At 41.5% G+C, this 14621-nt stretch overlaps 1 protein-coding gene across 2 annotated transcripts in view; it reads right to left on the bottom strand.

The window, feature by feature from the left end:
- Nucleotides 1-14621, bottom strand: part of LOC111862528 (protogenin) — a 214597-nt gene that overhangs the window by 11726 nt on the left and 188250 nt on the right. For both annotated transcript variants that reach the window (XM_023848010.2, XM_033750698.1), the window contains 5 exons: nt 13258-13555; nt 12317-12447; nt 9863-10047; nt 8057-8234; nt 2625-2917 (listed from right to left, as the gene is read on the bottom strand). In XM_023848010.2, the coding sequence (XP_023703778.1) occupies nt 2625-2917; nt 8057-8234; nt 9863-10047; nt 12317-12447; nt 13258-13555 (1085 nt within the window). The remainder of the gene's footprint in view (nt 1-2624; nt 2918-8056; nt 8235-9862; nt 10048-12316; nt 12448-13257; nt 13556-14621) is intronic.

Genomic DNA, 14621 nt, shown 5'->3' with positions numbered 1-14621 from the left:
CCACCCATGACATCATGAGGTAGATATTGGGTTCAGCGAAGTCGTGAATGAGATTTTTGTATGTGTGGGCTCGAGGTTAAGATTTATAGCTTCTTATCGTGGTCTACGCACAGAGATTCACTGCTATAGAGCCGTATACACGACGACGTCGTATGGAAGGTGCTGAAAGTGAAAAACAGCTGTTCAGTAACACAGATTTGGACTGCTATTCAACCGATTCTGAAAGGGGCGATTAAAGTAGGAGTTCTGAATCCGCGGACGTAGGGTCATCACCTTCGTCGTCAACTTGGGGACCGTCAGACCAGTGTGGCTGGAGAGATGTGAATAATTATGCCGGTGTAGCTGCGGGGATAAATATCACTTGCAGCTTGATATCACTGGCCTGCTTCCTCCAAATCGCAACTGAGGTGTCGTGTGTGCTTTTCACGTGGGAAGCGGTCTAGCATTCGTACGAAGTGCGTGAGCTGCGACGTCGGACTCTGCATTTCGGAATGTTTTCGGCAGTACCATACGAAGGCCACATTACCATAGATGACGCAGGAGGGAAGGCTGTTTCCTCATGAAGATGGTGAACATATATTACGTAAGTAGAGCAAAAATTTAATTTTAAATTTAATTTTAAAAAAATCTTTACACGCGTACAATGTGCGAAATCATATGAGGTTGTTCGGCCATATGATGTCGGTAGATTACATTAGATCACGCAGGAGGGAAGGCTGTCACCTTATAAAGGTTGTGACCAAAAATTATGTAAATAGAACAATAATTTATATTTTAAATTTAATTTTAAAAAAATCTTTACACGCGTGGAATCCGCGACATCATATGATGCCGTTCGGCCAGCTGCCCTTACTTTTAACGACATCATATGATGACGTTCGTCCGATAAAGGTTAAGAAGCATACAATCTGGATCCATCAACATGTATGTGGAATGTAGTATGTTACTTGTTGGACTTAACAGCTGTGAATCAGTGACATAAAATTGAAGTTCTGAGCCTTTCAGACTTGGGTTTGATGCATCGCATTATCAGCAGTCCTGCTCCTAATGCTTTGATATTTTGTTCATATTCTTCAATGCATGTGGCAATAAAGAGTTGGTTCTGATACTCATTTTGAAGTGTAATTTACCTTAAATGACTATGACATTAAATCTACATGATTTATTAGCACATAAACACGGCACTGTTCTGATGAATCCAGCGTTGCACCACAGAAGTAGCAAAACCATCACTACTTATACACCAGTCTGCTACTTCCAGTCCTTGTGCAAACTGTGTTGTTGCTCATCAGACCAATGTAGATTCCACTGTTTGATTGCCTTTATTTATGTCTATATATGGTTGGCTATATATTATTATTTAGCCAAAAACCGTGCTGGGGTCATCAGCATCAGCATTCCTACTTTGCACTCAGGCAGTCCCATGTTGAAATGCTCAGCTCAAACACCACCTACTACAAATGAGATTTCTTACTGTTTCAATTAGTCCATTCCAGCAAATGCTTGAATACTATGTTAATACAAACAGAGAACATAACCTTAAACATCCTTCTCCTATCATCATTCACTTAACCAATTGTTCATATGGCATAACCAGTGCAGCCAATAAAGTTCCATTAAATAAGTAAATCATAATTTTTGTACAGCCAAACATATGCTCACAATACTCATACTAATCACAGGACAAATTGGATCTGACATGGAAAGAACCATCTGTGGCATAATTTAATGGCATGCAAGAACTGAGAGACAATCAGGACAGCCACTCTCCTGGCCTGGCCCACATATCAACCACTTTACATTCAAAGAATACAGTAATTATGAGCACACACAATGTTGGATACTTTTTTCAATGGCTCTTCCAGCCCATTCAAGGCTCAGGCCCCTTATTCAGTTCTGTAATCATTTTTCAGAGAGTAGGGCTGCTTGGGGGGAATGATCAGCTAATTATAAGACCTAAGAATAAACAAAGAATAAACACACATATGCCCGTCTATGTGTGCGCAAGCGCGCGCACACATCCATCTCCTGAATTGGATTCCAACCCATGATCCTTGCATCTGGGCGAACAAAGACAGATCATGCCTTAGACCATGCATTTACTGTGACTGCCTGTCAGATACTAGTAGTTGTTCATTAAAAATGTCCATAGATCTGCAGATGCTGTAGCACATATCTTCGAGATATTACTGGCATTAGGGACAGAAAAGTCCCTAATTTGCTTAGTGAGTACATGGAGACCAACAGTATCCATAACAGAACAACAGTTAAGTTTGTTCTTGTAGATCTTAACAAGCGGCACAGCATCAAGATGGCATGTGGAATAAAGTGTTCTAAAATTTAAATACTCTGAAATTAATTCACAACTACATGAAAACTGGTGTGAATATATTGATTGTAGTATATCTTTCCTTTGTACATTTTCCAGTTTATTAGATTCTGCGATAGTAAGGTTATTCCCGGGGACAGATGCATACTTATGCTTTCACTGAATTAAGGCAAAATATACAACTTTTAGACTATCCCGATAATGATGATGATGATGACACATGTTATCTGTTGGTGTGTTATGTGTTTTTAACCTGAAATCAATCTTAACACTGAGGGTACTGGCAAACACACACCTTTGTATCCAAGTGATCAGTGTTATCATCACAAGGGATGTTGGTGGTAACCGCAGTCACAAAATAATCCAGCTCATGACTCTCAGAAGGGGCAGCCATTATGCGCCCATGACCGGTGGCAGACCGGTCCCATTCCTTGTAGTAGCCATTCCCATTCACCTGATGACCGCCACATGTGGTAGCTGTACTGCTACACTCAGCGGATGCAGACTTCATGCAACGTCTTCGCCACATGACAGCCATGGCACACAGTATGATGAAACCCACTCCTATTGCCACACCCACCACAATTCCTGCATACAAAGAACCATGTCAGGACAGTCAAAGAAGATAATACAAATGAACCTTATTTCTCAAAGATTACTTACTGTCGTCATAGTCACTGCCATAACCTCAAATCTAAATATAATATACTCTGCTTGATGTAAATGATCACTTCATGTATGTTATGAGCATTTCGCAGAGCTCATTGTTCAGACTGCGACCTTCTGGACTGTCACACTGCACAGTTGCAGGTACTAACACCAACATTCTGGTGGGCATGATTCATCATTCCTATCAGCTGACAATGGAGTTCTATCCCCTGCCCATCTTGTGGATCTGAGTGACGATCTTTCTTGCAACCTGCCTATAAAGCAAAGCAATCCTTCAGCATCCACACTTCGACCTCGAAGATGGCAACAGCTTGCACCTCTAAAACGTTTGTATCAACCTACAAGAGCACCCCCATGCTGTCACAACCCTGAGCACAAAAACGTGATTGCAGTGAAACCTCAATTTTACAATTTTTAAGGGACTGCTTAAAACAGATGTAAAATAGAAGGAAAATGTAATATCAGGGAAATATGCAACATGAAGACTATAGTCTTCCTTAAACCATAACCTTGGAATATCATTTAAAATATTATGGTGTGCCGCCAAAAAGCCGGGCGACAAGATGTCCATTTATAGGCAATGGCTGCAATAAGAATGTACACTTTAGTGGAAATGCAATACCAGCAGACCGCTGCATAGGAATAGCCTAAACAACAAATGTGTTTCCCTGGAAATGAAAGGATACCCATGGAAACAAATACTACAAGCAGAGAGAACGGCACCTTTGAACACGATGTTCCCTAGTCAGTTCGAGCGCACACTACAAGAGTCAGTGTAGTTCTGACGAGTTTTCAGTTTGTATTCGATTGGAGCAGAGTTCAGATTGTATTTGACCTTAGAAGAGTAGAGCTGGTATTCGGAAAGAGCAGAAGATACTTCAGTGAGAATAGCGGTGCAAGTAATTGTAATAGCGAAGGTGTGAACAACTGTACTTGTGAGTGTAGAAGTAGCTGTGCAACAAACATGTGTTAAAATCGGGGAACCCACGTAATTTCCTGTCCTGTTGCCTCGCAAACACATGACAACTGGTGTCAGAAGTGGGATGGATCAGATTCGGGAACAACTTATTGGACCATAATCACAAGGAAACACGCCACAATATACATGTTTGAACACTAACAATGTAAATGCAAATGAAAATATGGTTTCTGCATTATTTTACAATGCTTAATGAACCGTTGTGTTTATGTAACATTGGTAGGATGAAATGGTGAATGGAAAGGAAATGGAATGAAGTGTTCATGGCCTATTTCAAAGCAATATATGAGTATTTGGTTGAAATGACTGTCAAATATGGTACATACCCAGTTACGCTATTTTTTCAAACAGCCAGTATTTTGCTTCTTTTCTCCCTGAGCTCTCAGTCTGTATGCTTCAACTTTAACTTTCTTGCACATTATAAGAGTATTGTTCCTGGTATCAAATGGATGTATGTAATTTATGGCAGCTTGCAGTCCTTGCGGTACATCTATGAATATTGCTTTATGTTCTGTAACTTCCTCTTCTGGCCTAGGCAAATGTTGATCTAATGTGTGGTTGACACTACAGACCCCACAGACCTTGAGAGTGCTGTCATATGTTCGGCAGTCCTCAGATTGCATTCCAAGAAGCTGTAAAGTGTGCCAGTCACACTCTTCTTCTTCTGTCAGTTTCACCACACCATCATCATTGTTACTGACATCATCAGTCAAGAAACCAGACTTCACAAAGCAGTTCATGGTTGTTGTAGGTGTTAACAGTCTTGAAGGTTCTGCCGTTAAGTGCACTGCAGACAACATATCCAGAGTCAGGGTCAGAGTTACTTTACGACTGTCGGTTTACCACCTATCAGTTCGCCTTGGTGACAAGCCCCTTGAGACTCACCAAGAGTAATTATATTTTCAAACTGAACACTTGCAGTCATAGCCCTCATGTAACATCCTTTCTGATGAAGGGATGGGTCTGTCAATTAAAAATGTTGATGGCCATTGCCAGTGCCGTCATTCTCAGGTCAGAGTCCCGTTTTTACTGTCTCAGATTCAAGACTCTGAACCCAGGGGACCAGGTCCCTGTATTTATATCACCCAGGAAAATGGGTGGCCTAGTTTTCTAACTAGTTGTGTGAGGTAACATACATATGGTACCTCCATGGCAAAACCTGAGGGTTTTCCCAGGTTGTAGACCAAAAAATAGACAGGCCTCATCAACATTATTTAAGCCACAGAGGTCATAACCTTCAATTTACTGCAACAGTCAGTAATTCTTGCAGTCTTCTACAGTTTCCAAATGAACACTCCTACAGATTTCTGTAAGAAAAGCTGTCTCCTCTTGAATCTGCTGCTCCAACCATTAGAAGCTGAAGACTTGGCTACTTAGAGATGAGCAGAGATATGTAGGCCGTTCTCCTTGAGGTAGGCGCCATCTGTGAAAGCATTACTTGCACCTGCTTACTTGAACCCTGCAGCAAGTGCAAATTCCATTTCTCCAATGGAGAACATTTCAGTGACTACTGCTGCTTTGAGAAAGGTCTGCACTGGCGGGAACTTCTTTCTGTTTCTTCATGCTTCTTCACAATAGGGTTTACGTGTTGGTACTAAAAGTCCCAAATGTGACTGTTGTTTGACACGTGCACTACAATATTTATTGTTAACCGATTTAGGTTTTCCTTTATTGTAAGTTTCAGACCTTGCTGTTAAATTCATGTTAGTCTACAATAAAGTTTAGTATTTCTTAAGTGAAATCACATGGACACATGAAAACTATTTGAATCTGGGTGATTTCCTGTTGACTGTTTCACCTATGAAAACACAGCAGTCATGATGCCGCAACAGTCGTTCTTTGGTACACATAGGGAAAGACTAAATACACCCTCTTCAGTTACTGTTTTACTAAGATGCATCAGGTTCAAAGCTGGCCTAAGAGTGTGAGCTGTTTGGACCTCTATGGAGGAAAAATCCGCTCGCGTGTGCTATGCTGTATAAGTCACATGGTGTATTTATGGATCACTTGCAGCTGTGCATCAGCATTGATATGTAGTTTCAGACTGAAGTATTTGCAACTATTGACAGGAATGGAGGTCCATCGCCTTAGCTAAGAAATTGTGAGGACTGACAGGACCATGCAAAAATCGCAAAATCGAAGGTTAACCATACTCCATTACTTCCAGCAAATAAAAGAATGTCACCCATGGCCTCAGAATTACTTGATTATTTGGAGCAGCAAGTGGATTTAGAACAAAGGCTATATTTAGCATCACGTTGCATTGAGGCATTATCCTCATTACTAGGGTACACATCAATAATGCAACAATATAAAAGACATCATGAATATGTCACTCACTAAAAATGTATTTTAATAGTTTATGATGTTAAAATCGTTAAAACATCAATTTTATACATTAAAAGTGATTATACAAATTCCTGAATTGTCTCTGGTTTTACATGTATTTTTCTAGTATTTTAGGCCTCAGAAATACCACAATAGTAAGACAGACACAAGAAAATACAACACAAAAAACTACAAATAGCCGCAAAAGAGTGCGACTAGTCATGAGACTAAACTAAACATTGACGTGCATGAAAGGTGCATGGTGAACAAGTGCCGTGCAGTGGTCCCCCCCCCAAAGGAAAAATCACCTGATGATAGCCTATGTGAAGCCTAAAAAAACTAGAAAAACACATGTAAAACCAGAGACATGTTATAAATTTTGATAATCACTTTTAATGTATAAAATATACTTTTAGTGTCCTATTGACATTTTAATAATTTTAACATCATAAGTATTAAAAAACATTTTTAGTGAATGACATATTCTTGATGTCCCTTATATGGCTGCATTATTGACATGTACTCTAATAATAAGGTTTAGAACAAAGGTGTTCCCTGTTTATATTGACCAAAACGACTACTTGATTATTTGGAAGAAGAAAACATAAAGGGCCCTACACACGCTCCGGTAGACCTGTCAGGTGCGCCTGCACAGGCGCGCCTGCGCAGGTCGACCGGAGCGTGTGGATGATAAAACGTCGCAGTTATTGTGACCTGAACAGTCCGCCGGAGCATATTCGAAAAATCATTAGACGACCTGTGCAGTTTTGTACCTGAACCAGGCAAACCGGAGCGTGTGGCGAAATGGCCATCCTCATAACGGTATCTTTCTATTTTAATTAATGGGGCAACTAATGACAGGAGCTAAGTTTCTTCATTCATGTGCAAATAATTGTGCCAATCTTTAGGGACCAACTTCAATTCACGTAACAGATTCACATGTGAATAAACGTTTCTTTTCATCAACCACTCTTTGCACCAGGTTTGACGCTTACTTTTCAGTTTGAAACAATTTGTAGCTAATAATAAGCCAAATACAGCTAGAACATCGTCATCTGTAGATGCCATGTCCGACCATAGCAAACACGCAACTGAAGTAATATCGGAAAGGTGTACCTGAGCGTGTGGGCGCACTGGGGTTTTCAGGTCGACCTGCGCAGGCGCACCTGACAGGTCTACCGGAGCGTGTGTAGGGCCCTTAAGAGAGACAAAATACTAAGGAAATAATTACGAAAGGGTAAGCACTTTTAAGTGGGTTATATACCAACCCTTTATGCAGCTAGGCTACATGTATATGCTGTCAAGTGGATGGATGAATTGGAAGGCATTCCAAAGGAAGTGGTTTGGGCCTAATCAATGTACTACAACATTTTCCTTGAGAGACTGAGTAAAACCACGAAAATCGTCAGACTAGTTGGTGTCCCAACCGAGATCCAGAACAAGCACCTATAAAATATGAGTCCAGAACATTCCACTTACACCAACTCAGTGGTGGAGAGTTATTAATGCAGTTGTTGACAATGAAGAATACTGATTAAACTTGAGAATGCATGTGTAGAGGATAACAGAAAGCCTCATATTACAGACCTATGAAAAGACATCATTATGACTTGGAGCAGGCCCATGTGGCCTCATCCCTGCTTCGAATTAAAAATATAACGAAGTCAATTACATCAATGAATTTACTCACTTCATCATTTCAAACAAGTGAACACATTTTCCTACCTATTGTTGACTCAGATAACACTTACCCAAATGCTGGTCTGTCTTTGGATTATGAGTTGATGGTGGCCGTACACTGGCTGGAATGCCAGGTGGTGGGACTACCGGAATTGTGACGGTGACACTAGCTGAGGGAGGGCCCATTCCTGCCCGTGTAACTGCCCTTACAGTCACTAAGTACCTCGTGTTAGGCTCTAAATCTGTAACCTGCAAAATATCACATTTGCCATTCATCAAGACATTTGCAGTATCCTCATTCGTAAAGACAATGGATGAAGGATAAAGAAAAATGCACAATTTAAGTTTTACCAAAAAATATTCTGTGGACCTGAAACAAACAACAGTGAAGAGAGGCGAAGCGTGTTACATGATTTCATGTTCCCATTTGAAACAAAATGAAGATTTACAATCTTCTGGAATATGACTGTAGTTTTTTCTGGGTTACTTTATGACATCATGAATGCCCATGTGTAGTCACTCTGAGGTTCAAACCGTTACTGAAAAATTGGAAATATGTAAATCACCGGGTACTTATCACAGTCAGAAAGAAGTGTTTGAAGCAGGAGGTGAAACATTACTTTCTGTCGCCCATTATCTCAACGATCCTATTTGGAATAAGGAAAAATTGCCTCAACAGTGGAAGGAGTCTATTACTTTTACAGGACAGGTGCTAAAACTGACTAGTTATTACTGAGGCATATCAACACTATCAACTTCACACAAAATTTTATCCTATATTCTTCTCTCAAGGTGAAGTCCATATGCAGAGACAATTATTGCTGACTATCAGCATGGGTTTCAAAGTAACAGATTAAGTACTGATCAGATCTCTTTTTGCATCCACCAAATACTGAAGAAAAAAATGGTAGTACCATCAACTACTTACAGACTCCAAGCAAGTCTATGATTCAGTTAGGAGGGAAGTACTGCACAGTATTCTTACTGAATTTGGTGTGTCCATGAAACTAGTTACACTAATTACATATGTTTAAATGAAACCTACAGAAAAGTTGGCAAAGGCAAACATTTGCTTCATATGATTCCTATCAAAAACAGGGAGACGCTTTATTGCCACTTCTTTCCAGCTTTGCTCTCAAATATGTCTTTAGCATGATGCAAGAAATCCAATTGGGAGTGAACCTAAGAGGAGCACATCAACTGAAGAGAAACAAATATCATAAAGAAAAACACATAAGCTCTGACACCTATAATGAGGTTGGTCTGCAAGTGAGCACAGAGAAAACCAAATTATACATTTATGTGTCATCGCCAGAATGCAGGACAAAACCATGGTTTGAAGAGAGCTAATAGATGATATGAAAATAGACAGTTCAAACACTGAGAATGACTTCAAAGTCTGTGATTAGCTGTCATACAAACTTGTGCTGAAACCTCATCTCTATTCCTACTCACACATTACACATTACAAACAAACGTCTGTCAGGAAACTGACGGAAACGGTTTTCTGGGACAGGAAATGAGTGGCCAGAAGTTGAGAAACACTTGCCTATAATAAATAAGATTACTCTATGAATACACTGAGTTTAACCCTTTAAAGGCCACTGGTTCTCTATGTAGCACTTCCTTTAACATACAACTCTGTGGTCTTCCCCACAGAGCGCATTTATGCATTCTGCAGGATTCTCATAATAAAAAGTTACTGTTTCCCTAAACAGCGTTAAGAAACAGATCTTTGTACCAGACACACACAGTGTTTCCTGTGAGGTTATATATTAACTTGAAGAATTCTGCCTTTAAAGAGTAATGTCCATTTCAACATTCTAATATCTAGTATTAAGTATAATAACAATTTGCTGGTACAGACTTTCCCTAACCTCAGTGTTTAACTTGGAATTCGACACATTGACACAGTGCACGCTATGCTGTGATCCAGCATAGCCTCGAACCAGTAACTCATAGTTCTTGATCACACCATTGCTGCGTTGCGGCTCCTTCCACGATATACGTACTGTGCTGGAATTAAGGGGACTCCACTGCACATCCAGCACTGCACTTGGAACTGTAAGAACACATAAATCATCATCAGAATTCACTGGAGTCACACAGAGCTTAGTGGAAACGATCTGGAACTTGAAGAGTATTAACGTCTTGAATGAATCAAACAATATAGTATCTACTGCCTAATGGGACCATGTTTTACAGAGACCCTGACACATTTCAGTCTTAGAAGACCATCATTAGGGGTTTAACTTATTTTTAATAAGGTGTATCTCTTGATGATCATCTTGTAAGACTGAAACATGTCTGCATTTCTGGAACAGTATACCTAGGCAATAGCAAGATATATTGAGATGACAAATTGCATTTGATTTTGTAAGACAGTACATGAGGAAATAAACCCTGTAAAATTTGGTCTTCTTGGTTGTGATGCCATGTACATCAGACAGAGCCTGACATGTTTAAGGAATACATTGTTTCATACTTTTGGGATGAAAGTAAGTCAAGCAAGAAGCCAGCTTAAACAAGCAGCAAGCTTAGCTGAGCCTGGCTTATTCTTTTGACACTGATGATGGAGGCAACACGTTGCTCCAAAATGCCTGTTCTTAACTAAATGGCTTTTCAACTCAGCCAACCATACTTGTCGCTGTTATTAAGATCTCAGACAACTTAAACACAAATTTAATTAATGTGTAACCAGACTAGTGATGAGTCAGAAATGAAGCGCCCAAATTAATTAATTCCAAACACCAAAGTCTTTCTTGAAAAAAAAAAAAAAAAACAGTTGCTAAGTTAGTCATAAAGTTCCCAGCATTTTATGGAACCTGAAGGTTCATTATCATGTTTGCAAAAGCTTACCAGTGGTCCCTATGCTCAGCCAGACAAATACAGTCCACGTCCTCCCATTCCTTTCCTTAAAAAAAAAAGCTATTCCTGTAACAGGCTGTGGAGGCCCATAAGGTTGTGAGACGCTGAGGCTCCCACACTTTCTAGACAATTGGCTCACAGATGGCGGTGAGACTGTCAGCCTTACACTCTGGCTGCCCATTACCCCCAGGGTCACAATGCAGCTGGAAAGATTAGGTAACTGAAAAACCTGTGGGGTTTATGTCTTTGTTGTTCATCATTACTCCGATGACAACCCACTTCTTCGGAACAGTTTGTTGGTCCTGAAAAGGACCGTGGTTGCTGACATGCTTGACCGGTGAGGTAGTGCGGTGCGCGCCGGTAGGAAGGGATGTTGGTTGCGGTGTGTGGAGTGGCCGCAGTGCGGCTGTTGCTTGATCACAGTGCGGCAGATGGTGGAGGTTGCTTGATCGCCGTGCGGCAGGTGAGTTGAAGTTGTGTGGTCACGCAGTGCGGTCGTAGGAGTGATGAGGCAGTGGCTACGCCAGATGCCCAGTGGGTCGGACAGGGACACGACCACCGGCGAGTCCAGGCGAGGTGCCCCAGTGAGTCGGGTTGTGAGAGCCGGAGGGCCGAGGCAGTCGTGCCTGGCACAGCCTGCCGATGCCTCCGAAGACCGAGTGCTGGCGACGAAGCCTGCTGGTTGATGTTGCTTGAGTGTGGCTTGATCGTAGACTGAAGTCAGACTGATGATGCCTGTTTGCGGCTGCTCCTTTTTATACACTGCTCGGTGGGCGGAGCAAAACTTGAAATTGAGGAGGAAGAATTTGCAGGGCGCTGATTGGCTAGTGCGCGTGATGATGTAGATGCAGGGCTAGCAGCGAGCGCAGTATAAATGCGAACGTTTGGAGCAATTTGATTGGTTAGCGCGCGTGATGGTGAAAAGTGATGTGAAGAGTGTGTGTTGCAGAAATGCGTGATAATGTGGGATGCTCCCACAAACCAATTAACTCAAGAGGAATCGAACCTGTGACCTTCCGGCTTGTAGCACAATGCCCCTGATTAAAAGACCAGGGCTGTGACATTGTGCCTACATGTATCACAGCATCCGGCCATCTTAGGGTAGCAGGGCTTGCTCCAGTGCCACTGCACCCACCACAAATGTCACTTGGAACTGATCCTGCAGCTCCACAGTGATAAGCCAGGGCCAATATGCCCAAGAGGCCACAGAACCAACTAACTGTTGGAAACTGTGGTGTAACAGTCATCAGTTCTGCTCCATATTCAGGTATTCAAATTTTCGTGGCCTTCTGTGGTCCCTCCAGGAAAATGTATGGCATCTCAAAAATAGGTGATGACTTGATTTAAATTTGCTTCCAATTCACAATTCAGTCAGTCCGACAACGCACATGCTACATAGTTCAAGCACTGTCACTACATAAGCCATGAATCCCATCACTTTTACACCCCAAAGTTTCACTTACCATCTTCAAGGGTGTGGCACTCAACTTTCTGACTGTATGGTCCATACTGATTGTTGTGGTCATGGGAGCGCACTTTGAATTCATACAGGGTGTAGGGCGTCAAGCCAGTGACCTCCACGCCCTGGCTCGTGCTGCAAATACAAATAATGGAATGATGTTAAAAGGCGCTCCAAACACAGAACATGCATCAGTCCATGCGCTGCATAACTCCTAGGTGCATGTGCACAGACGAAGTGACTCAGTTCTGCTTTTTCTCAATAGTGGTATCATTACAGCTACAAGTTAGCTCTGACCAGGGCTGCGAGCCCTGCAGAACCAACAGATTTAAAATTCCCCATTCAAGATGATAAGAAGCTAGCCATGACAGCCAAACACAAGGAACTAGAAGATTTAAAATCCTTTATTGCAGTACATAAGCATTAACCTGAAAAATAAATAATGCCTCCATGGACTGCAAAGTCTGAGGATTTAAAATCCCCCATTTATGGATGATATCTGCTGACAACTTATACCATGGAAGACCTTGGAAAAAGAAAGAACGGATGCATGATGTCATAACAGAAGTCACAGACTATACTCAGAAGGGGAGGAGGAAATTAAGAGGGGGAAGGGAGGGAGGAAAAGAAGAAAGCAAAGAAGCATATTCTTGATGCAAAAGTAATTTCAAATATTCAGTGCGCCATAGCTCTGGTGGTCAGATGCTGGCTTCCCACAGCGGCCGCCCAGGTAAGGTCATGTGGGATTTGTCGTGGACGAAATGGTGCTGGAGCAGGTATTCTTTGAGTACTTCGGTTTCCCCTACCAATCTTCATTCTAGCAATTGCTCAATAATCACCATAATCTATCTTCCAGGGGTGGTATAACAGGCCAGTAGTGGCTGCAGTACCAAGTGGACTGTCTCACGCCACTAAGGGGAAAAAATGCAATAGTCAGCAGCTTACCTGCTTACGTAGCTGTATACAGAAGTGTTAACTGTACGGGTACTCTGCACCAGCCCGTAACATACGGTATAGTAGCTGACATTCATGGTGGACTGGGATGATGTCCATGTCAGGTTAATGGAGGTGGGTGACGTAGGTTCAGCCTCCAGGTTGGTTGGAGGCTCCAGCCCCAAGAAGGGGTTGGATGTCCCATCAGTACTCCCTCTGGCAGGAAGTGTGTGAATTGCTTTCAAACCAAGGTCCCCCACACCTTCATTATTATAGCCTTGAACAGTAACTTCATACCAACAGTCTGGCTCTGAAAAGACAAAAGCATTCCTATGCAAAAGTCTGTGTTCATAACTACAGAGATACAAAGAAACACCTATTTAAAGAATCCCTGGTGAACTGTCTTTCTTATGCTAAACGAGGATTATGCAGAATTATGTTGAGAAACTGTTCATTTTCTTGTTAAGACTTGCTGCATATAATTATGCTAAAATAATTTATTTACATATAAAGTGATGGACACTATACAAATAAATACAATAGTGTCAACTTCATCTATAAAGTAAATAATGACACATTAAATAAACACCGAAAGAGCCTTAGTTGAGAATCAAATCAACCGTTATGCTCCAAAAAGCATAATTCCTATGGGGAGGAGGAAAAAAAGCAATCCTTCTACCAGGCCATAGAAGCCCATAGGGTTGAGAGGCTGAGGCTCCCACATTTTATATACAGTCAGCTCACAGATGGTGGTAAAGTTGCCAGCATTGTGTACCTGCCACCCTTCACCCCCAGGAAGATTTCTATTACTCATTTCTGTCAGAGGCTGAGCCTCTGGAAGGATCAGGTCAATTGAAAAATCCAATGACCTCATCGGGATAAACCCTTTGACCTTCTGGCTTGTATCATAGCGCCTCAATCAACTATGCTACTGTGTGCCCCCCATTTTCAATGTATTATATAAGAAAGACTATATGCAGGTTTGTTTTAACCCTTTGACGTGGTCATTTAAATTCCGCGGCCGCGGCTCCTGCGGTAATATATTCAGCCGGCCATTTAAATTTTGCTCGAAAATTATTTATTCATCATTGTTCTTAAATTCTATGAGATAGGAACATGAAACTTTCACTAAAATGATCTTAAATGGTGGTTTTATAACCTTACCTTATAATATGGGCGCCCTGTATCTCGGCCATGGAAGCAGGTTGTTTAGTATTTCAGCAGTGAATGGTACGCCTTGAAGGATGAAACTTTCACTAAAATGATCTTAAATGGTGGTTTTATAACCTTACCTTATAATATGAGCGCCCTGTATCTCGGTAATGGAGGCAGTTGGTTTAGTAGAAGGAAGGCCTTGAAGCATTCGTATAACCCAA

Source organism: Cryptotermes secundus, unplaced genomic scaffold, assembly GCF_002891405.2.
Source record: "Cryptotermes secundus unplaced genomic scaffold, Csec_1.0 scaffold1084, whole genome shotgun sequence".
Lineage (NCBI taxonomy): Eukaryota > Metazoa > Arthropoda > Insecta > Blattodea > Kalotermitidae > Cryptotermes > Cryptotermes secundus.
This window is presented reverse-complemented; position numbering and strand designations above follow the sequence as displayed.